The sequence below is a fragment of the Monocercomonoides exilis genome (assembly GCF_001643675.1).
Source record: "Monocercomonoides exilis strain PA203 chromosome Unknown scaffold31-1199392, whole genome shotgun sequence".
NCBI lineage: Eukaryota > Preaxostyla > Oxymonadida > Polymastigidae > Monocercomonoides > Monocercomonoides exilis.
Genome location: NW_027150576.1, coordinates 446,072 through 470,764, shown reverse-complemented (window position 1 = coordinate 470,764; position 24,693 = coordinate 446,072). Strand labels below are relative to the sequence as shown.

At 37.2% G+C, this 24,693-nt stretch overlaps 3 protein-coding genes across 3 annotated transcripts; 2 read left to right on the top strand and 1 right to left on the bottom strand.

Moving 5' to 3' along the window:
• Positions 1-621: 621 nt before the first annotated feature.
• Positions 622-2,579, top strand: MONOS_11272 (putative beta-N-acetylglucosaminidase). The gene has a single exon (XM_067863788.1). It carries the CDS (start codon positions 664-666, stop codon positions 2,518-2,520), a length of 1,857 nt encoding a protein of 618 aa, XP_067724888.1. The 5' UTR covers positions 622-663; the 3' UTR covers positions 2,521-2,579.
• Positions 2,580-2,894: 315 nt separating this feature from the next.
• Positions 2,895-19,469, bottom strand: MONOS_11271 (uncharacterized protein; the record flags this gene model as incomplete). The annotated part of the gene is made up of 3 exons (XM_067863787.1): positions 2,895-15,830; positions 16,029-18,853; positions 19,382-19,469. 3 exons carry the CDS (start codon positions 19,467-19,469, stop codon positions 3,237-3,239), a joined length of 15,507 nt encoding a protein of 5,168 aa, XP_067724887.1. The 3' UTR covers positions 2,895-3,236.
• A 4,319-nt stretch (positions 19,470-23,788) lies between these two features.
• Positions 23,789-24,691, top strand: MONOS_14632 (putative V-type proton ATPase subunit c''2). The gene is made up of 3 exons (XM_067867448.1): positions 23,789-23,817; positions 23,975-24,155; positions 24,212-24,691. Exons 1-3 carry the CDS (start codon positions 23,802-23,804, stop codon positions 24,543-24,545), a joined length of 531 nt encoding a protein of 176 aa, XP_067724886.1. The 5' UTR covers positions 23,789-23,801; the 3' UTR covers positions 24,546-24,691.
• Positions 24,692-24,693: the final 2 nt, after the last annotated feature.

Sequence of the window (24,693 nt, the reverse complement as noted above, 5' to 3'; positions counted from 1 at the left end):
TCGAAGAATGCCAAACAAAGTTATGAGTGAAACAATTTTTTCATGCTTTGTGCATTAAAAGCTTGAATGTCCGTATTATCACCAAGGTGAGTTTTTTTTTGGAGAAAAATTTTTAATAATCATCAAGGTGAAATTTTTTGAATCCCTGTTTCCTCTATCAAAAATATCGGTTAGATAATTCACTTTGAATACTGTTTATTGAACACTGAAAAGTTATTTCTCCATTCGAAGATAACATTTTAATGAATGTTATTTCTAACATCATTTTTTAAGAAACAACAGTCTAATTTTTTCTATAAAATAATGAATTCCTCTCCATTGAAATAAAATTTTTGAAGAATCAGAACTGCGAAAAAAGATATGATTTTAAAAATTATTAACCATGTTTCTACCATTACGGACAACAATTTCGAACCACTATTTTAAACCTCTGTAACATGGCAAATCACTTGAATCCTCGTTCGTCACAGAGAAAAAAAAAAAAAAAAAAAAAAGAAGAAGAAGAAGAAAAGAAAAGGAAGAAAATGCAAAACTGATAGTTTTTCATTCATGTTTCTTCTGTATTTAAATATTCATGATAAAGATAAACTCGATAGAGACTTTCTCATTCAATTGTTTTCCATAATAAAAAATCCATTTTTATTTAATTTTTTATTGCATTTTATGTTTTTGTTTTGGGCAATTTGTTTTTTTATACCTGTTTTTCGAGGAGAATCAACGTTAAATATCATTCCGTATCCAGTTTTTTCGAAGGTCAATTCAGGAACTTTTTCTTTCAATGATAAAGTCAAGATCTTTGTTCCAAAGAATGATTGCCTTGTTCTTCGTGTTGCTAATGCTTTTAACGATCTCTTCAAGCTGCATGCAGGATATAGTTTTAATGTTGTAGAATATTGCGGACAATGCCCAAAAATAAATTTATCTCAAATTGCTTTTGCTTATGATAGCTCAATAACTCAGGATGAAGGATACAACCTATTAATTGAGCCATCTAGAATCATTATCAAGGGGAAAAGTGCGCATGGGATGTATCATGCATTTACAACCATACGTCAGATGCTTCCTGCATATTTTGAAGAACAAAACAAAGAAAAGCAACCTAATAAAGAGCCAATTCAGTTACAATGTGCTGAAATACTTGATTACCCACGGTTTCCATACCGTGGTTTTATGCTTGATGTTAGTAGACATTTTTCTACCGTTGAGCAAGTAAAGCGTTATATTGATCTTCTTGCGTATCACAAGTTAAGCATTTTTCATTTTCATCTCACTGACGATCAAGGATGGAGAATTGAGATTAAAAAATATCCAAAACTGACAGAAATAGGTGCTTGGAGAGAAAAGAAACCATATGAAATGTTTTCAGAAGATCCAGAGCAAGGCTTAACGGAATCACAAATGAATAATTCGATCTATGGAGGATATTACACGCAGAAACAAATAAAGGATATTTTGGCATATGCAGAAAATAGGTTTATTCGAGTTCAGCCCGAGATTGAAGTTCCAGGGCATTCTTCAGCAGCTATCGCTTCCTATCCTTGGCTCTCATGCAACGGGCGCCAAATTAGTGTGGTGAGCGAATGGGGAATATTTTCACCCGTCCTCTGCGCAAAAGAGGAGGTGCTGAAGTTTGTCGAAGATGTGCTGACGGAGGTGATGGACTTGTTCCCCAGCGAGGTCATCCACGTTGGAGGCGACGAGTGCCACATGCCCGACTGGGGCAATTGCAGCGAATGCCAGAAGCAGATGAAGAAGCTGGGCTTGTCCAATCCACAGGAGCTGCACGGGTACTTCATGCGGCGGATGGCCGAGCACTGCAGAAAGCGGGGGCGGCGCATAATTGGCTGGGACGAGATTGCTAGCGTGGGGTACAGCGATCCGTCGGTGCAGGTGATGGTCTGGCACTCAGCAAGGAAAGCGCTGCAGATGGTGAAGGAAGGGCACGATGTGGTGCTTTCACCAACAACACACTGCTATTTGGACTATCCAGAAATTGGAGGCATCTCTGGAGGAGAAAAGATGACTGATTTGAGTGCGGCGGGTGAGGAAGACGACGATGATGAGGCGTTTAGCACAAGGGCATATCTCAATGGACTTGAGAAGATATATTCGTTTGATCCACTTGCGCTTGTGTTTCCACCGAAGGCAAAGACATTTTCGCTGCTTTCATTCCTCAGATCAGTAGGATGTGATGATAAACGCAGCTCTTCTCGTCATCTGCGCTACACTTTCATTGAGAAGCAGAGGTTGGCGAAGCATGTTTTGGGAGGGCAAGGCAATCTGTGGACGGAGCGGCTACCGACGAGGAAGCAGAGAGAGTTCAACACGTTTCCGCGGCTGGCTGCGCTGAGCGAGGCGCTGTGGAGCAGAGAAGAAGACAAAGATTATGAGTCGTTTGTGAAAAGAATGAGGGAGCACATGGTTGAGAGATACAAGGCGATGGGGGTGAACTACAACGGGCTGAATTTGGGGGAAGAGAAGGTGGAAGGGAAGCAGAGCGGAAATAAGGTTGAATTGTGAGGGTTGAAATATGCAAAGCAATGATGCTATTTCTGGATTTAGAACAACAAAAAAAAAAAAAAAGAAAGAAAAAGAAAATAAAATAAACTTATGTTATGATCGTGTAGAATTTTTTTTTTCATTTGTGTTTCATTTTGTTCTGGATTTTTGTTTAGGAATTATTGACATTGGATTTTGTTTTCTTTATAATTTTTTTTTTTTTTTTTTTTTTTTTTTTTTTTTAATTTGTTATTTCTCTATTTTGAAGCATGTAGATGCTTAGATTTATTTTTATTTCAATTTTAAAGAATACTTCAATTCCTTTTCACTTTGATAACTTGTCGGTTATTTTTTCGGCAAAAAGAAAGAAAGAAAGAAAGAAAAGCATGACGATTAAATATTTAGTGAGTTGGTTATATTCTTTTGAGGTGAAATGAATTTGAAGATTAAAGCTAAGCTTTATCACTTCAAAAAGAAATTGATAGAAAAGAAAAATTGATTTGATTTTTTTCTTTCTATTTTTTATTTCCTTTATTTTACTTCAATCATAAATGCAGCAATGAAATGAAAATCTATTCTCCTCTGTTCCTTTAAGCCAATTAAAAACTCCTCTTTTTCTCTCAATCTTCTAAAACTGAATATTCCTCTCCTTCTCTTTCATCCAGCTCTCTTTCCTCCCTTCCCTTTAATATTCACTCCTTCTCTTGCTCAATCCTTCCTTCCTTCCTTCATCCACTTCACATCAGAAACTCATCAAGCTTCTCTCCCTGTATCTCTTCAATGCCGTTCTTCAGCTCCCTTCCTGCCCTGCACAAGTCTTCTCCCACCACTTCCTCGTCCAGCAGATCAGCCAGCGCTGGTATCTGCTCTGCAACTGTGGCTGACACAAACGCCTCGCCCAGTCTGACAGACACACCATGAACAACACGCACGCAGCTCATCTTCATCCGCGTGATTATCTCGTTCCTCTCTTTCTCCTTCTGCTCGAGCTGCTTCTGACGAAGCGCTTCGGCTTCGGCTTCTGAGTCCTCTTCTTCATCGTCGTCTTCATCTTCATCGCTATCTTCTCCCGTTCTTCTCTTCTTATGCTTCTTCGCTTTGTTCTTGTTCTTCCTCCTCTTCTTCTCCTCCTTTTTACTCAGTTTTTTAACCCCACTCTTAGCCACATCCATCGGAACCGATGAAAAGACCACTGAATTCGTTCCTTTCAGAGCCATCCGAAGAAGAAAACGAGAAATCATACGCCAAAGCTCGACTCTCCCGCCCATCCCAATCGCCTCTGTCCATCTTGTGGTTGTTCCATCACTCCATGTGACACCAGAAGCGGAAGCAGATGAAGAAGAAGATGATGAAGAAGATCCAAATGCATCTTCATCATCGCTGTCTCCTTCATCGTCTGTGCCCATTCCGTCTGCTGATTCTCTGATGGCTGCCAGCTCGCTCACACACTCACACACAAACAGGGCAAATGGCATGCGGTGCAGGAAAGGCACAGAACACACTGGGTGCAGAAGGAAAGGAGGCGTTGGGAGTCTGCCGCGAGAGGCAGAGGAAGTGAAGAGCTGAGAAGAGGATGATGAGGATGAAGAAGATGAGGAGGAGGATAAAGAAACGGAAGAAGCAGAAGAGGAAAGAGAAGATATACGTTTCAGGGTTGCATGAAGTGGTGAGAAAAGATATTGTGATGAAGAAGAGGAAGAAGAAATAGAATTGGATGAAGCATCTTCTGGACCATCATTCATCTCCTTTCCATTCGTTTTCCTTCCCTTTGCAGTGAAATCTCTGCTCCTCATCTCCTCCAGCATTGCTCTCCCCATCGCCTTCAGCAGGTTCCGCTTTCTCTTCCCGCCAGCCAGCACTACTGCTTCAGCAGGAGAGGTTGGAAGCAACGGAACATATGGCTTCAGATGGAAGAGGACAAGAAGAGGAATCCTTCTGAGCTCTAAGCGCGAGGGAGAAGACAGGGCAGATGCTGGGAGTGTGGAAGAGACAGAGGGAAGCGGGGCAAGCTCATCGGGGTGGAGAACAGAGAGGAAGAGAGAGATGCACTCAGCATGTGATATCAAACTGCGGGCATCTTTCTTCTTCTTGTTCTTCTTATCTTCTTCTGCTTCTTTGGGTGTTGATGAAAGCGCATTGAAAGCAAATGCTTTTGAGGCAGTGCCTTGAGTCCTCTTTGTCTTGTTGCCTGAAAGAAGGGATGTGATCGGATCAGACAATGAAGAAGAAGATAAAGAAGTATTAGATTTACTGTCACTTTCATTCTTCTGTTCCAATTCAGAAAGTTGTGTGCTGATATCACCGCGTGTTCCGAGTGTATATTTCACTCTCCACTTCCACAAATAGCTCAGCGCACATCTCCTTCCGTCAAATCTCAACAATTCTCTTTCTTTTTTCTCTTCGCTTTCTTCTTCATCGTCGTTGTCTTCTTCTTCTTTTTCCTCTTCTTCTTCATTTTCTCCTCCTTCTCCAAACTCCATGCTCATAATCTCCATCATCTTCACCACAGCCTCACACATCTCAATCACTCCTTCTCGGTCAAAGCACATGCACACAGGAACATTCTCTGTCTCTTCTCCACTTCCTCCTCCGCTTTCCTCATCATCTTCTTCCTCTTCCTCATCTTCTTCTTCTTCACTATCGCTATCTTCTCTAATCTTCCTCTTCTTCTTCTCTTCCTCTTTCTTCTTCCTCTTCTCTTCCTCTTCTCCTTCTCTCACCCATCCTCTTCTTCCCTTTCCTTCCCATCCAAATGGTGCTCCTGTTGACAGAAGAGCCATCTTCCTCACAAACTGCAGGCAGCTTCCAATGCAAAGACAAACATTGGCTGCCCAGCTGAAGAAGGACGATGGGCGAAGAGTGGATGAAACAGAAGATGAGGAAGAATAGCTGTTTGAAGAGGAATTTGAGTGTTTGTGTGTTTTGTCACTGCTTCCTTTTGATCTTTTAGCTTTTGTTGTTGTGATTGGTTCTAAATCTTCACTTTCTTCATTCAATTTCTCTTCCTCTTCATCATCATCCTCTTCCTCCTCCTCCTCATCTGCATTCTCATTTCTCTCCGTCTCTTTCTTTCTAATCAATCCAATCTTCTTCTGATTCCCGTACTTCCTCTCTTCATCAGGTCTCCAGGAGAGGAAAGACAGCACAATGGTCTTGATTGAAGGGTAGATGAAACGGGCATATTCAGCAAGAGAATGATACATCCACTCAGAGAGGGTGAAGAGGAGCGTTAGACGATGCAAGGAGAGAGTGGCATTGAGGATATGGATGCGAGGGATGGGCAGAGAGGAAAGAGAAATTGGAGAAGAAGAAGAAGAAGAAGAAGAAGGTGCTGTTCGAACGCTTTCCTCTTCTTCTTTTCCAACGAATACTTTCTCTTCTTCTTCTTCCTTCTTTTTCTTTTTCTTTCCTTCCTTCTCTTCCATTTTCAGCTTCTCTTCCATCTCCTCCACATCTTCCAGCACCCAATTCTGTATCCTCTTGAACAGCTTATGGCACTTGCTGTCTGTCAGCTTCATCGCAATCAGACACGAAAGATGGCAGAGCTTCAGATCCACTCCACGCACATCACGATGCAGCTGCTGTGCTTCATCCACTGTGAGTGAAGAGAGACGAGAGGAAGAAGAAGAAGAAGAAGATAAGCTTCCATACACTCCAGTAGCAGCTGATATGAGCAACTTCATCTTCTCTGTGAGTTCAAACAGCTCCATCAGGTTGTCTGTGATGCTCTCCATTGCGTGTTTGCCGATGCTTTGGGTGGAATGGCTGATGGCAGACACACTCACAGCAGACAGGGCAGTTGTGAAGAAGGAAGGCAGAGAGGAGGCTGAAACACCAAGTGAAGAGTAGGGAGAAGAGGAGGAAGAAGAGGAAGATGAAAGGGTTGATTCATTTTGTTCAGAATTTTCGTTGATCTGCTTTTGTTGCGTTTGTCTCTTCTTCTTCTTCTTCTTCCCTTCAACTTCTTCGCCCTCTCCTTCTTTTTCTTCTCCATCTTTCCCTTCCTCTTTCCCATCTCCAATTATTACACCTTCTTTCCTTCCAACCTCTTCAAGAGCACATTTCAGTTCTTTCGTAACAGCAGACGAAATCAAATGAGGAGGAAGGACAACAGATGCAGCTGAGAGAAGAGTCAAACATGAACAGCCGCAGAGAGAAGAAGGAGAAGATTGGAGGGAGAAGGATGTGAGCTTTGTGTGGGGATCTATTGAAGATGTGGTTGAAGATGCTGAGGAAGTTGATATTGATGAGTTGGTTGTGGATGAGGAAGAAGAGGAGGAGAATGAAGAAGAAGTAGAAGAAGAAGAAGGTGATGATGAAGGAGATGAAGGGAAGAACAAGGGGAAGCAACCAGCTGAGCGTTGGATAGCTGGCTGCTTCAGCAAATGAAGGAAGGAAGATGTGAGAGAAGGAGAAAAGAGGAGACGAAGGAACTTTTGAAGAGAGAATGAGGAAGAAGAAGATGATGATGATGAATCAATACATAACTGATTGAACAATTGAGGATATGCATTGACCATCACTGTCATTGCACGGATGATGGCAGAGGAAGTTGAATAGCACACTTCTTGTATCTCTTTGCGATGGAAAGAAGGTAGCAACAACAGAGCATTTGAAGTAAGAGAGGATGAAGAAGAAGAAGAAGAAGATGATGATGATGATGATGATGATGATGATGATGATGAAGCTTGCATTTGATTACCTTCCATTGTGTTTGAATGAGAAAGCCATGTGACATAAAAAGAGAGAGATTGAGTGAGCTGAGTGAAGAGAGGAGCGAATAAAGGCCGCATCGCATCGATTGGGTGGGTGAAGAGAGAAGAAATGGCATCAGAGCAGCTGCTGTCTAAGGAAGACAGAGGATTCAGATAGGAGGAGAGGAAAGAAGAAGAAGACGATGATAATGATAATGAAGAAGAAGAAGAAGAAGAAGAAACGAAAGAAATCGGAGAAATCGGAGAAATAACAGAAGAGCTAACAGATTTACCCCACATGGATAGCAGCAGATCCATCTGAATAGGTTGTGTCAGCTTCGCAAATATTCTGCTGACTGATTGAGTGAGCAGAGAAAGAGAAGAAGTCATGCGATATCCAACAAGAAGGACAACAAGAGAGGCTGTGGAAAGAATAGGAGCGAGGAATGAAGAGCCGTTCTTGATGTTGTTGCCATATTCTGTGCCTTCTTCTCTTTCTCTTTCTCTTTCTCTTCTTTCGCTTTCTTTCGCTTCTTTTCCTTGTCCAATGGAAGTTCCTTTGTCTTCGCAGCTGAGCAAGAATTCTCCTTTCTCTTCTTTTTCTTCCTCTTTCCTATTCTGCTGATGTTTGCTGCTTTCTTTCGAATTGTGCATAGAAAACAATGGTGCAGTTGCTAACAAGCCAGACAATAAAGCAACAAGTCTGCTAAGATACGTCTTTTGTTGTTCTTGTTCTGCTGTAGCTATTTCTTCTTCTTCCTCTTCCTCTTCTTCTTCTTCTTCTCTTTCATCTTCAACATCCATCTCATCATCATCATCTTCTTCTTCTTCGTTCATTTTCCCCTTCCTCTTCTTCATTTGCTTCTTTCCTCCTTTCTTTTTCCCCTTCGCATCTTTCCTTCCTCTCTTCCCTTTCTTTTCTCCTTCTTCTTCTTCTCTCTCTTCTTCTTCTTCTTCTTCTTCTCCAACTGCACTCAACAATTCGTTCCTTCCATTTGATGTCTGCAGTCGCTGCGAATACAACCTCAGCACAGCACTTGCTGATGTGCGCAAGGAAGACAATGTCAGTGAAAGAGAGAAAGCAGAAGAAGAGGAAGAAGATGGAGAAGAAGAGGAAGATGAAGAAATAATTGTTCTTTTATCTTCTTTTCCTTCTCTTTCTTTTTCTTTTTCTCCTTCTCCTTCATCCTCCATTGCTCCTTTCTTAAGCACTTCAGGTGCTTCAATTGCATCAGGTGTGTGTGGAGGAGAAGGTGTGAATGAAGGAGAAGGCGGTGGAGTTAATCCTGTCTTTTCGTGCTGTGACTCCAAAAGCCCTTCCACTTCTCTTCTTCCTCTTCTTCCCTTTTGCTTATCTTTCTTGTTCTGCTCAAACAAATAGAGGGAAGATGTCCACACAACATCCACTTTGGAACTGAGGAAGATGTCATCCCATGAAACTTTGTTCCGTTTGATCAACTTCTCAATTGCTTCTCTTTCTTCTTCTTCTTCTTCTTGTGAATTCTTCTTCTTCTCCTTCTTTTCTTTCTTTGCCGATGAAGAAGTATTTGAAGCAGAAGAAGAAGAAGAAGAAGAAGCAGAAGAATCAACAAAAGCAACCTCCTTCAGTCCATTGCACACTACTTCCATGCAATGCACAATTGGCAGCAGTCCTCCTGAGAGAGAAGCAAACAAGACACGAGCTGTTTTGAAGAGCTCAGAAGAGGCAGGGCGGAGAGACTGGCGAGAGAGAGGAGAGGAAGAAGGAGTGGAGAGAGGAAGAGAAATGTGGGATTTTGATGATGATGATGATGATGATGATGATGATGATGATGATGATGAAGCAAAGGCAGAAGATGATGAAGAAGAGGCATTTGGAGGTGCCTGTGAAAAGAGTGCAGAAGAGAGCAATAAGCATTGGGCAGTCAGCTGTGACACAAGCATCTTCAGTCTCCATCTGGCTGGCACCTCTTTTTGCTCTGCATTCACTCCATTCCTATCAACTTCTGCTTTTCCTGTCCTTTTTGCTTCAATTTGTGTCTTGTTTATTCCATTTCCTTTGTTTTCTTCTCTTTCTTCACTTTCTTCCCACTCAAACTCATCCAAAAGCGCCTCTTCTTCGTTCTCTTTCCTTCTCATCTTCGTCCTTAGCTCTCTAATCATCTCTTCGTCTTCTCCTATCTTGTTCTCCATGTTCTCCTGAAGTGCCATTCGTTCTTCTCTTCTCTTCGCTCTCTCTTCTTCCTCCCTCTTGTGCGATTCTCTGAGGGCAGAGGAAATAGATAGAGTGGAGCAGAAGTGGGAGGAGATGAAGAGAGAGAGTGAAGAAAGCAGAGAGGCAGCTAAAAGAGGAGGAACGATGAAGGAAGAAGACGAAAGATGATGTTGATGATGATGATGCTGTTGATGGAGTTGTTGTTGAACAGAGCTATTGTTGAATGGATGGGTGATTGAAACATCACTTTTTTGTTTCTCTTCTGATGTATTCTGTGAAGATGAAGAAGAAGAGGAAGATGATGATGATGATGAAGTTGTAAATGAAGAAGAAGAAGAAGAAATAGAAGAAGAATTATAAGGAGCAGAAGCAATCTCCACCATCTGTCTCAGAATGTATGATGCCATCAGCGTTTGAACAGAAAGAGGGAAAAACGATGATATTTGATGGCACAAATGGAAAAGAGATTTTTTGATTGATGAAATAGATGAAGAATTTTCTTTTGTTTTTCTTGTTTTCTCTTCTTCTCTTTCTCTTTCTTCTTTCTTGTTTGCTTTTTTGTTCTTCTTCTGCCTCTTTTGCTTTTCTAACATTCTTAATTTTTCCTTCTCCTTTTCAACTTCTTCTCTTTCTGCCAGAACAATAAGAAGGCTCATGATAGTTCTGCCAAGAGAAGAAGCAAGGCATTGGAATGAAGGATCTATTGGAGAAGAAGAAGGAGGAGAAGAAAGAGAAGAGGAAGAAGAAGGAGGAGAAGAAAGAGAAGAGGAAGAAGAGGAAGAAGAGAACGATGATGATGATGATGACTTTACATTGTCTATAGCACCGCAGCTGATGGAGCGAACGAGAGAAATCATCAGAGGAACAGCATATGCTTCGGGGAGAGGAGAGAAAGAATCAGTCATTCCATTGAGATGTGATTGAGAAGAGGAAGAAGAAGAGGAAGAGGAAGAAGAAGAAGAAGAAGAAGAAGAAGAAGAAGAGGAAGAGGAAGAAGAAGAAGAAGCAAAAGAAACGCATGCAGAAGCAGCAACAGACAAGATAAGATGATGGAATGGGAATGGAGTGTGTTCGGAATCCATCTTCTGTTTTGTGTTGAGAGTGTGGCAGACAGAAGAGAGGGAGTCTTCGATGAGGCGAAGAGAGGCAGCTATTGGAGAATGGTTAGAGGAAGAAGAGGAAGAGGAAGAAGATGATGATGTTGTTGTTAATGATAATGGATTGATTGTACTGTTTGCATTTGTCTTCATCAATGATAAGATTTGTTCAGAAAGAGAAGAAGAAGATGATGAGCCAGAAGAAGAAGAAGAAGAAGAAGAAGAAGAAAGAGAAGGCAAAGATTCATCGTAGCATTCCTTCAAATACACAACAGAGAGGAAAGTGAGAGAAGGAAGGGCTGGGAGAAGAGAAGAAGGAGGAAGGAAAGGAGAAACAAGAGAGACAAAACGAAGAGTGGAAGAGCGAAGGAGATGGCAGTCGGAGAAGGAGAAGTGGAAAGAAGGAAGATTTCTGTGGGAAAGAGACTCGAGAGAAGGTTGAGGGGAGAAGGAGGAAGAAGAGGAAGAATAAGATGATGATGATGATGATGATGATGATGATGATGATGATGAAACAGATGAGATTGAAGAGTTACGTGTTGATGGATGTGCTGATGAAATTATTGGTGAAGAGAGAGGCAATGGAGTAGGAGCTTGGATAGAAACAGAAGAGGAAGAAGAGGAGGAAGAAGAAGAAGAAATAGAAGAACTGAACAGAGGAAGAGAAGCCATGAGGACATTAGCTGTCTGAGAGGTGTAGAGTGTGTATGTCTCTTCGCCTGCAATGTCCTTCACTGCACAAATAAGACTGCTCAGATCAAATGATGCTATTAATGATTGGTTGGAGTTGTTAGTATCAAATTCTTCTCTTTCTCTTTCTCTTTCTCTTTCTTCTCCTTTTCCTTCTTCATTGTCTTTCTCCATTGCAATGTTCCTTTTTCCTTTCTTTTTATTGTCTTCTTTCACTTTATCCTTTTCTTCCTTCTCTTTGCTTTGTTCATCGTTTCTATTAAGAGACAAAGATTTCACAGCCAAAGAAGCAGAAGAGAGGCAATTCAATACAACATTCAGCAGTTTAGCTATGATTGATCGTTCTGCTTCTGTTAAAACATCTGAAGTTGAATGAGGAAGAGAAGGAGAAGAAGAGGAAGTTGATGAAGTTATTGAAGAAGAAGAAATGGAAGAAGAAGAAGATAATGTAGTTGATGCTGATGAAGGCATAGCAATTCTTCTTCTTCTTCTCTTCTCCATTTCATGAGAGGTTGCCTCACACACAAAGTGGAAGTAGCCAATAAGAACAGAAAACACTTCAGAAAGATCAGACAAAGAGAAAAATGGAGTTTCATTGGCATTTTGAATAAGTTGGTTATTTCTGTCAGATGAGAGAGAAGAAGAAGAAGAAGAAGAAAGAGAGGAAGAAGAAGAAGAAAGAGAAGAAGGTAAAGAAGAAGAAGATGCCTTCATCATGCAGAAGTTCAAACGAGCTTGCAACTCATTCAAGAGGATGAAATGAGAAGGAAACACTTCAGAAAGAAGAAGAGAAGAAGATAAATGATGTTCTTTTGGGTAGCTGAGAACAAGAGAGAAGTGAGAGAGAGAGAGAGGAAGAGAAGAAAGAAGAGAAGAGAAGAGGGAGAAGGAGGTGGGGGAGGAAGGAGAAGAAGAAGAGAAGGAGGAAGAAGAGGAAGAAGTTGAACTAATTGTATTTGATGGTTTAGAACCTTGAATAAAGACAAGGAATGACAAGATATTCATCACCAGATATGATTGCTGCTTTGAGGAAAGCAAAGAAAACAGCTCAGAAATCAACAGAGAGGATGAGGCGAATACTAATTCTATGATAGAGAAGAAGGAAGAGGAAGAAGAGGAAGAAGAAGAAGAAGAAGAATATAGCAAATGAGCGTTCTTTCCAGAGATTGTGTCGTTCAGCCAGTTGAAGGGATAAGCCACAAGAGAATGCAAAAGAGCTATTGTTTGGTTGAATGAGTCTGTAGATGAAGGAGAAGAAGAAGGTGAAGAAGGAGATGAAGGAGAAGAAGGTGATGATGATAAAGGAGAAGAAGAAAGAGAAGAGGAAGAGGAGGAGGAGGAAGAAGAATAATTTCTCAAAAAGGCAGACAGGATTCTTGAGAGAGAAAGAAGCAAAATGCATTCATCAGAAGAGAGGAGGGTGTTTATATTCAAAATGGATGAAGATTTTTCATATGGAATTAAGCTAATTATTGTGTTGTTATGAGAAGAAGAAGAAGAAGAAGAAGATAAAGAAGAAGAAGATGGATATGGTTTTGCATTCACTTCATAATTATCGTCTCCTTCTCTTCTACTCTTATTGCCTTTGTTGTTAATGTTCACATTTCCTTTCTCTGTTTTCTTTGAAATCTCGTTCTTCTTCTTCTCTTTTGCTTCGTTCGTTGAAAGCGGAGGGAGAAGAGAAGAAACAAGAGATGAGCACATTGCAATCAGAGGAGGTACAAACTCATGAGAAAATGAAGAATTTTGATTGGAAGATGAAATTGGAGAGCTAAGTATGTTGCTAATGTTGATCATTTTATTCGTATTATTCGTGTTATTCGCAATAATTCCATTGGAATTGAAGTAAATACCTTCCAATGTGCATATGAGCTGTGTGGCTCTTCGGATTAATTGCGAGGCATAGTTCATTTTATACTCATGAATCGCAAAGAAATCATCATTTTCTTCTTCTTCTTCTTCTTCTTTGATGTTTTCATTGAATTCTTCTTCTTTTCCTTTTGTTTTTCCTTCTTTTCCTTCTTTTCCTTCTGTTTTGTTTGTATTCTTTGAATTTCCCTTTGATTGGTTCAAAAGAGAAGAAGAAGAAGAAAGTGAGGAAGAAGAAGAAGAAGAAGATAGCATCTTCTTCATCTTCATCTCCTGTTGTATATCCAAAGCTTCCTTCAGATCTCTTTTTGCTTGTTCAATCAAACATAACACGATCATCTTTGCTTCTTCGGATGAAAGAGAATGAAGAAGAACATCGCCAACAGCTGTTGGATCGTTTAAGATGGCAGAGGAAGAAGAAGAAAGATGATGAGAGAGGGAGAGGATGGAGGAATGAAGAGGAGAAAGAGAAGAAAGAGAAGAGGAAGAGGAAGAAGAAGAAGAAGAAGAATTTTGTTGGAGAAGGAGAGGAAGAAGGAATGTAAGAGCATTCTTTCTTGTATTTGTGGAGGAAGAAGAGAGAGAACGGAGTAAAAGAGACACAAATGATAGCAAAAATGTGTTTGGCTCTGAAAATTGAGAGGAAGAAGAAAGAAAAGAAGAAGAGGATGAAGAAGAAGAAGAAGAAAACAAACAAGACTTGTTTTGCAGAAGAAGAGAAGAGAGAAGCTGAAGAGAGTTGGCTTGTTGGATGGGAGAAGAAGAGGAAGCAGAAGACATTTCAGTTAAGAGGACATTGAAGAGAGAAGAGAGAGAAGAAGAAGTGGATGAGGAGGAAGAGAAGGAAGAGAAGGAAGAGAAGGAAGAAGAAGAAGAAGAACAAAGAGAACGAATAAGAAAGTGTTTGTTTGGATTGTCACATAAGAGAAGAAGAAGATTTGATACGCACAAGTTTGTGTGAGAGAGAGGAAGAGATTTCTTTGAGAGAGAAGAAGAGGAGGAGGAAGAAAGAGAAGAAGAGGAAGAAGAAGATGGAAGAACAGGTATCAACTTCATCAGCGCCTTCAAAGCAATCAGAAGAGGAATAGAAGACATTGGATTTTGTGTGTTTGTTTTATTCTTCTTTTTTTCTTCTCCTTCTTTTTTCTCTTCTTTCTCTTTTTCTTTTTCTTTCTCTTTTTCAAAGAAAGATTTTGAATAGCGAATGGGCTGAAGAGCTTGGGGATCGAGACATAACTTGGAGATGATGTCGAAGAGAAGAAGAGATAAAGAGGAGGAAGAAGAAGAAGAAGAAGAAGAAGATTTAGACTTTGAAGAAGATGAAGAGGAAGAAGAAACAGAAGAAGATGATGATATGATAGAATGAGCACGATGAGTTAATCGCAATGAAATGAGGAACAAACAAAGAACGATGAAGTCAGATGAGGACGAAGAAGATGATGATGACGATGTGTTTATATTGCCTTGTGTGTCGTTTCTGCTGAATTCTGAGAGAATGGCTGAAGAAGCGAAGAGAAGTCGAGAAAGAGAAGAGAGAAGAGAAGAAGAGGAAGAAGAAGAAGAAGTAACATTTTCCTCTTTTCCAATCACTGTTTGTGTTTCTTCTTTCCACCACTTCTGCAACAGAGTTGTGAGGCGATACAGCTGAGAAGAGGTTAATTGATTGGTTTTGTTGTTACTGTTATCGTTTAATGAAATAGAAGAAGAAGAAAGAGAAGAAGAAAGAGAAGAAAGAGAAGAAAGAGAAGAAAGAGAAGAAAGAGAAGAAGAAGAAGAAATTGATGATGTAAATGAAGAAGATATGTTATTATTATTATTATTATTCATCAGTGTTTTATTCGTTCCTCTGAGCGTATGGACAGAAAGAAGAAGAGGAGAAAGAGAAGGGAAAGATGAAATAGAAATGGCAGAAAAAAGGAATTTGCAGAGGTTGAAGAGAGAAGAAGAAGAAAGCAATGGAGGAAGAGTGGAAGAAGAAGAAGAAGAAGAAGAGGAAGAAGAAGAAGAAGTTGGATAACCAGCTATGAATGACAATACAGATAGAGAAACGCAAACAGAAGGAGATTGATTGAAGCAAATATCATTAGAATTAGGAGAAGAAGGAGAAGAAGAAGAAGAGAGAAGAGAGAAATAGAAGCAGAGAACAGGACATTGTTGAAGGAAAGAGGAGAGAGAAGAAGAAAGAGAAGAAGAAGAAGAAAGAGAAGAAGAAGAAGAAAGAGAAGAAGAAGAAGAAAGAGAAGAAGAAGAAGAAAGAGAAGAAGAAGAAGAAAGAGAAGAAGAAGAAGAAAGAGAAGAAGAAGAAGAAAGAGAAGAAGAAGAAGATGTATTTTCTTTGAAGGAAGATGCTTTGTTTGTTTCTTCAATGATTGGCTTGGATAACGCTTCAATCAGTTTGTAGTTGTATTCGTCAATAAATTTGTTCTTCTCTTCTTCTTCTTCTTCTTTCTTCTCTTTCTCTTTCTCTTTCTCTTCTTTCTCCTTCTCCTTCTCCTTCTCCTTCATTTCCTCCTTCCTCTTCTCATACCACTCTGTGAACTCTTCTATCCCACTAAATGCATCCATCCATCTGTTGTTGCCACATCGACACACACAGTTCTCTATCAGCTCATCAAATGAATAGCTTTCAATGGGAAGAGGAGGGTAAAAAGAAGAAGAAGAAGAAAGAGAAGAAGAAGACGACGAATTAACAATATTCAATGTGTTATTATTATTCTTCTTCCTCTTCATCATCTCCTTCTTCACCATCTTCCTCACTTCTTTCTCTCCTAATTTCTCTTTCTGTGCCTTCATCATCGTTACAAAGAAAGAAAGAACTGAAATCGAAAGAGAAAGAGAAGGAGAAAGAGAATGTTCTATTAATTCTTCATTTTCATTGGTTTTTCTTTCTCTTCGTTTGTTTTCCCCTTCTTTCTCTTTGAATATCAAAATGTGTTTCATCAATGACTTCACCACAATACTTCTTATTAGACAAGGCAAGCAAACATTATTCACTTTCTTTGTTATTCTCTTTTCTTCGGCTTTTATCTCTCTTTCTTCTTCTTCTTCTTCTTCCATTTTTCCTTCTTCTCCTTCTTCTTCTTCATTTTCTACATCCATTTTTGAATCATTTTTCTCTTTCTTCTCTTCATCTTGTTCTGATATTTCATTATTTCTACTTTTCCATGTTCCATAACCCTTATTTAAGACATTATCAACAGCTTCTTTCATTCTCAATAGCTTTCCTTTCTTTTCTTTCTCTTTTTCTCCTTTTCCCTCTTTCTTCTCTTCTTCTTCATCCTCATCATCATCTTCTTCTTCTTCTCCCTCTTTTTCCTTCCCATTCTCATCAACAATATCATCCAATGCCTTCCTCACCAGCTCTGGGCATACACGATACAACTCTTGGAACTCCCTATTTAAGGAGAGTAGAACATGGAAGGAGAGAGAAGAAGGAGAAGAGGAAGAAGAAGAATTATTCTTCAGTAAATCCAAAGCAGATCTTCGTAATTTCTTCAAAAGAGAAGAAGTTGATGACAAGAGAACAGAAAGTAAATGGATGTGTCGAAGGAGAAGAGGAGAATTTTGATAGAGAGAGAGAATGCTATGAGAAGAAGAGGAAGAAGAAGAAGAAGAAGATAAAGAAGAAGAAGATAGCATTAATCCATCATCTTCTTCTCCATTCGGCTTCAAAACCGCCAAAATCACTTTTCTCTCTTTTTCTCTTGTCAAAAAGCGAAGCAGAGAATGAGCCACAAACACATCGACATTTGAAGGGTAGAATGAAATAAGGCTAATTCCACTGGGAATAAATGAATTCACAGCAATTAGACGCAAAAAGGGGTCAGAGGAAAGAGATGCTTCTTCAATGGAGATGTAGGAAGGGTAGGAGGAATCTGTGAAGAAGGAAGAAGAAGAAGAAGAAGAAGAAGAAAAGGATGTTTGTAATGTGCTTGATAATTTATCTTTGTTGATTTTCGAAGGAGTTTGTTGTATGTTTTCCTTCTTCGTTTCATCTTCTCCTTCTTCCTCTCCTTCTTCCTTCTCTTCCTTCTCTCTCCTCCTAATCTCAATCGCAAACATCTTCTTCCCTTCAAACACCTTCTGCATATGCTTCACAAACCCTTTCCTCTTCTGGAACACTCTCAGCCCTTCATTCTCCACTGCATATTTCGTATGCTCCCTCAATGTAGCTGACAGAAGAGCAGGATATCTTTCTTCGGCAATAGAAATAACCTCATCTGCACTGGAAAGAGGTGCTTCTTCGCCAAAGACTGACAATTGTTGCTCAATCAGATAGAGAACTAAGCGGAGAGTGGCATATATCACATGCTCTGGGGGTGTTAGATCCTTCTCAGAGAGGCTGTGGAGTGAGAGAGAGGTAGAAAGAGAAGAGGAAGAAGAAGAAGAAGAAGAGGTTGATGATGGTAATGACGATGACGATGTATTAGTTGCTTTATTATTATTATTATCATTGAGAATAAACTCCTCACTCTCAAAGATAATTCCTGCAATGATGTCCATCACTTGCTCAAAAGATAGAAGAATTCCTGTGTCAATCTCCTTCTCTTGTATCATTTCATTTGAATCTTTTTCACTTTTTTCCTCATCTTCTTCCTTTTCTTCTTCTTCTTCTTCTTCTTCTTCTTCTTCTTCTTCTTCTTCTTCCTTAACATCCTCATCATTTTCCATCCTCCTCCCCTTCTTCTTCTCTCCTTTTCCTCTTCTCCCCTCAGAACTCGGCGGAAAAGCCTCCACAACATCTGACACGAGGCTCAAAGAGCTCAACAAAGACAGCACAAATGAATGAGAGCGTGGAAATGCCACAAGATGAGGGAAGAGGAGATAAGGGAAGCGGGGGTGGCCGGCAATCACGTGTGCAATGGAAGGAGGGAGGGAAGGGATGAAGAGAGAGAAAGGGGTGAGGATGCATTGAGCGTTCAGGGAATACAATGAAGATGAGGTTATTATCGATGAAGAAGATGTTGTTGTTGTTATTGATGAAGAAGAAGACACAAACGAAGGAGGTGTATTTGGAGTGGGCAAAGAATGCTTCAAAGCAAACTTTGAAAACTGCTCTGAACGAGCAAGCGGAGAAAGCGCATAGACTGCCATCTGGTTGTAGAAATAAGGAGAAAACAGCTTCTTTCTGTTGCAGGTCGTTGAGAGCTGTGAAAATGCATTGAAGAGGGCAGGCTGAGTGGCATAGAGGAGTGAAATGACTGAAATGAAGAGATCGTATGTGAGCGGGCCGAAGGAGAAGGCCTCGGGAACAGGGGAAGCTGAAGAAGTAGAAGAAGAAGAAGATGTTGAAGCAAACGGAGATAATGATGATGAGGAGGAAGAGGAGAAGGAGGATGAACTGCTTAATGAAAGAAGCTTCATGTGGTACATGACTGACTGATGTTTGGTTTGTGATGAAAGTGAAATGTTACTCTCTCCGCTCAGCATTTCGTTCAGACTGGTTCTGTCTGCTTCCGTTCCTGGGCTCAAAAAGCAATCAAACTCTTCCTCTTCGTCAGATTCTTTTTCTCTTCTTTTTTCTTCTCTGACATGCAGACGATATTCCCATTCTCGCTCCAATGATGCTGCAAGCTCCTTCAGCAGTGCAAGTGTTGCTTTAATCGAAAGCGTTGAAGAAGAAGCAACCACCACGCATATGTAAAGTGCACATTCGGACAGTACTTCTCTTTTTGTAAGGGAAGATGCTGCAGAAGAGTCTGTGCTGCAAGTAACAATTGCATCACTTTTTGTATGCAAACATGCAGAAATAACTGGCAAAACAAGTCTAAGTCTTGATTCGTGAAGTTCTGTGGATGACGCACTGATTTCTGTAATTAATGAGATCAATAATGAAAGTAGAGGAAGACAGATGAATTTTTGTTTAATGTGTGAAATGATCGTATCACATAAGAATGAAAAGAAATTTGGTTGGGCCAATGTGAATGAATGTAATTTTGTGTGCGTCAAAGGTAACAATTTTTTTAATCCCGATATTTGTGGATAATCTTTAAGATTCAAAGAAGAAAGAACTGAACTAAAAAACTTTTCCTTGAAAAATGGAAAGATGCATAAAAATAGATCCAATGGCATGGCTTGATTGATGGTATAAACGTTAATTAAGTATTCCAACATTTGAAGTGCAACATGATTTTGTAAATGAGGAGATAACAAAACTAGAAAATCACGTAAAGAAGAATTGATCTCATGATTTTCTGCTTCTGTTAAAAGTTCTCTCTGGGGTAGTTGAAATGAATCAGAAAAGAGTAATTGTTCAAATTTTGAAAAACGATGATCAAGTTCTTCTAAACGTTGAAAAGCTTCATATCCAATATGAAATGTTGTCTCACCGTCCATACGCTGAATGGACTGAAGATCATGGACTAGGGAAATCGCATTTTTTGTTAAAGGCTTTGAGAATCGCAATTGCTCAGAAGCAGATGCCATTTAACTGAGAAAATGCGATGATCGTATTTTTTAAATCCAAATGATGGAACAACAATATTTGATGGAATAACAAAAAAAATTCGAATCTTTATCAAAATTTATGTAAATGAACAAATAATTTATTCAATTTGAAAATTGCGATTCTTGAATGAAAAATGACTTTCATTCAAGAAACAAGTCTTTGAAAATGGTTAGAAAATGAAGGTATTTTGGTGTAATGTGAACAATAATTGCTGTTTGAAAAAAAATAAGAAATAAAGAATTTTTAAGAGAAAAAAAAAAAGAAAAAGAAATAAATCAATAAAAAAAAAAAAAAAAAAAAAAATAAGAAAAAGTGAATTATATTTTGTTTCAAGATTTTTCATCATTCATGTTATGTCCTTATCATTATTCAACATTTATTCTCCAGAGTGTTTTCTTTTTATTTTTTTTTAAACAGATTTATTTTTGTTTGAATGTTAGAAAGGGATGAAATTATTAAATTATGTGGGTGATTATTTTTGAAATCATAACTTATTTTAAAGTGAAAATTTTTAAAAGGTTTTTATTTTTTCGTATGATTTTTTTTTCACTAAAAAGTCAAAGGCTTCATATTGTATCAAAAAAAACTATTCAAGATGAATTCATGATTATTCAATCAATCAGTTGTATAATTTCTTTTCAGCATTCATTATTTAAAATTCAATACAAATCTTCGAACCGAAATTTCAATAGAAAAAATATGATTATAAAAATAATCACCAAAATGATGTATGTTTCGATGTGAATCACATTCTCCCACTTAGAAAATGCATTAACGATGATTTTTCAAAGAGAAAATCTTCATTAATCATTAGATAATTTCCATTCTCCAAAACAAACACTTTTTTTTTAAAAAAAAATGAATAGCAAATATTATAAAAAAAGTTAAATACAGAACTTGGAACTATTAAAAAAAAGTTTCATTTTGAATATTGAAGGAAAAAAACAATTTTTAAAAAAAGATTATTGGGTTATTTAAAAACCCGTATTTTTTTAAATTTCATATTTCTCTACGAGTTTCAAAAATAAAATTATGATAATTTACACTGTTACGCACCGACATATAACACATCGAACCATATGCAAAATTTTAATAACAGTGTTGTATAATTTTTGAAATATATAATTTTTATTTTTGAAAATCCGACTTTTGATTAATTTTTCTATTTAAATAAAACAATTCAGTTCATCTTTAAAACATGCAACTTATTTTTTCTATGATATATACAATTCTGGTTATTTTTTGTATTAAAAAACTTGCATTTTTTTATGGAATGAAAATCTATCATTTTTGAAAAATTAATGATTATGGTCCAACTTAAAAAGTATTTTCCATCAAATGCTGGAACATCTAGCTAAAATTAACTGTTGTACCAAATAATGTGACGATAATATTAAATAACCATTTCGTTGTTATTTAAAATGAATTACTATCCATTCAAATATATAAACATTATTCGCATTTAAATGTTATTCATCACAAATAATCACCAAAAATGAAAAAAAATTTCTTTTATGAAATACCTACTGAATCTTTTTAAATAATATTTTGGTCGTAATTTTAAATAACTATAATATTTATAACTACAAGTGTTGGTTTCAGTTGGATACTTCTGTGTTCAATGAAAAATATTTTTTTAAATTGTCCCATTGACAATGTTTTTTCAAAAATGATAGATTTTCATTCCATAAAAAAATGCAAGTTTTTTAATACAAAAAATAACCAGAATTGTATATATCATAGAAAAAATAAGTTGCATGTTTTAAAGATGAACTGAATTGTTTTATTTAAATAGAAAAATTAATCAAAAGTCGGATTTTCAAAAATAAAAATTATATATTTCAAAAATTATACAACACTGTTATTAAAATTTTGCATATGGTTCGATGTGTTATATGTCGGTGCGTAACAGTGTAAATTATCATAATTTTATTTTTGAAACTCGTAGAGAAATATGAAATTTAAAAAAATACGGGTTTTTAAATAACCCAATAAGCAATAAATGAAAGAATAATATTTCATTTAAAATAACTAATACAGTCTGTCCCAAAAAAATGTTGATCTGTCCTTTTTTAATGTTGAGCATCCCTCAATAAATAAAAATTATATTTCCCACATTCGCCTTTCGTCATAATTAACATTTTATTACTAAGGGGTTTTACACCGTTTCGAGAATAAAAGCAAGATTTATTGAGTTTTTTTTGTATTTTTCTTTGAATATATCAAGAAATGTTTGATTTCAATATATTATTTATTCAGCTTTATCATTTTTGTTGTTTTTTTAGTTTTTTTGTGTATCAATAACCAACTCACATTTTTTTGAGTAATATTTTGATTCATTTGAATGAAAATTTCAATCTTTCAAAATGTTAATTCAGGAAAACCTTTTGAATATATTATTCACAAATAATGAATAAAGCATTCAGAAATCTCATAAAAAAATGAAAACTATGCAAATACTTTAAAACTGAATGTAAATTTGAATCTTTGTTTTAAAAAACAATTTTCAAAACTATTTATAATTTTCTTTTGAATAAACTGTTCATTATTTTTATTCTTTTTGGTTAATAGCCTTTTATGACATTAATATATGTGAATGTTTAAGTATTTTTCACTTCCTTTTGAAAAAAAATAAGATAATATAGAACAAACAAGCTAATTAACTTTGCTATTGATAAAGATCTTTGATTAAAATAAAAGAAATATTAATAAAATGATTTGAGATATAAAAACAATATATATAAACTTTAATTAAATCATTCTTTCGTACATAAATGAGGTATGAATAAATAAGTGTAACGTTAAGATTAAAGGTCTTTCTTTTCCAAAACCATTGGCCATATTTCATTCTCCACATTAGCAATGGTTCTTCGCACTTCTCTTACTGTAATATCTTTGAAGGTCTCGATTAGCACGGAAATAAAATGGTTTTCTCCTTTCCAGATATAAGAGCTTTCTTCAGCTCTTTTTTTCCAAAAACCAAAAACGTTTTCTATTGGATTTAGTATTGGTGAATAAGCTGCATTGTATAGCACATGGTGGCAGGCTTCCGTAATTATTGCGTCTGTGTTAAGATGATGTATTGAAGCGTTGCCCATCACAATTACAGATGATCCATGGACTTTAATTGATAGCAAAAATCTTTTGATGAATGCCTCAAAGATTTCATGGCTTATTGATCCTCTAATAACTTCGGAATATCCCATTCTTGATTGGGATATGGATGTGATTGCCGTTAGGGACTGATGAACGGGGGGAGGAGGAATAAGAACTTTTTTTCCAACTGGGGATCATCCATATTTTCTGACGCATTCCACATTCCAAGATGTTTCGTCGATACAAAATATCATTGCACCATCCATTTGATATTCGTTGAGTTTTTCAATAAATTTTATTCGGAGTATTTTGTTTTCTTCAGTATTTGCCGCTGCTTCTCTCTTTGTTATTCTTTTGAAGGAAAAGATTGGATATTTTTGGGTCTCTTTATTTTTTTCTGTAAGAATACTGTAAATAGTTGATTTTCCAATCGGGCTTCCATGATTAGACAATTCTGATGCTATTTTCCTCACTGTGTTTAAAGGATTCTGCTTCATTTTTTCGCGAACAACTGATTGATATTGTTCGTTTTCGACCTTTTTCTTTCTGCCTTTTTGATGCAATGGAAGTGTAATGTCCATTCCCACCTTTAATTTCGATAAGTACCTAGCTGTAGTAATTGTTGTTAATGTGCACTCATTCGCGTACCATGTTTCGCTCTTCTCCTGCCCATGGATTTGAAAAAGATTAGATAATTTCCTTCTTTTCTCATTAGTTGCATTTGTATAATGATTTTTCATTTTTTGATTCTCATGAATTCCAACATTTCTCAGATCTTCTATTTTCTTTCTTCTTTCTTCCTCAGCTCTCATTGCTGCTCTCATTTTTATAGTTTGATGAATGCGTTCTTCTAAAGGATGAATAACAGGAAAAGAAACTGCACAAACTCTAAACTCTGAAATGTTTGGAACTGATTCAATTATTTTCTTTTTCTTTTCGAACGTTCTAGCATCCAACAGTTGAATATTTTCCATGTTGTGAAAATGTTAATTATGACGAAAGGCGAATGTGGGAAATATAATTTTTATTTATTGAGGGATGCTCAACATTAAAAAAGGACAGATCAACATTTTTTTGGGACAGACTGTAAATACAGACATTTCCAAAAATTTTTTTGAAGTTTGTATTTTAATTAACACATTTCTCATTTTTTATTATGAGTAATCATGAAAAGAAAATTTATCCTTTGATCAAGAATACCATATATTTTCCAAATGGAACCAACAACAGGTTGAATACTTCGTTTATTTTGTTCTTTTTTTGTATTGCGTGAGAAAAATTTGATAGTTTATTTATTCCTAAGAGTGCTTTTTTGATTATACGATTTTTATCTTTCATTATGTTTTTATATTCAACTATCAAAACATGGGAATTTAATTACTATTAGCGCAACCATGGGATGGAAATTGGTTAATTATGATTGATCCTTATTTATGGGCAGCTCTTGGAGCATGCTTTGCAATTGGATTTAGCGTTCTGGGTGCAGGGTGGGGCATTTTTATGACGGGAGCAAGTTTGGTTGGAAATGCTGTTCGTCACCCGCGAATCACTTCAAAAAATCTTATTAGGTTTCGGACATTTGTCTTTGATTTGCACATATTTTTGAAATTGCAATTTAAATTAGTGTTTTGTTCTGTGAAGCATTAGCAATTTACGGGATCATTTTGGCAATTATTGTTCAAAATAAATATGCTGTTTCGCCATATCCATTACAAGCAGAAGATTACAAAGCAGCTTATGCACAATTTTTTGCTGGTTTAATTATTGGGTGTTCAAATGTTGGAGCAGGCTATTGTGTTGGAAAGCTAGGTGCAGCGATTGCAAATGCTGATGCTGCCGATGGGTCTTTATTTATGAAATGCTTTGTAATGGAAATTTTCGGTGAAGCCATTGGATTGATGGGTGTTATCGTGTCTGTGATCATGTCCAGTAGCTCATCATTCAGAGGAGCAGCGTAATTCTGAATAAATCTGCACATTTCGCATTTCTTTTATCAAAAACTTTACATCTTCACATTAATGAGCAAAAACTGCATATTACTTTGAAACATCTCCAAGAAAATTTCAAATTCATTTTGATAAAATTGGAAAAAAAAAAAAAAAAATA

Coding starts and splice junctions, on each gene's coding strand:
- MONOS_14632 (XM_067867448.1), top strand. Junction 24,156..24,211: donor ACTTCAAAAAATCTTATTAG/GTTTCGGACATT, acceptor AATTTAAATTAG/TGTTTTGTTCTGTGAAGCAT.
- MONOS_11272 (XM_067863788.1), top strand. CDS start 664: ATGTTTTTGTTTTGGGCAATTTGTTTTTTTATACCTGTTTTTCGAGGA.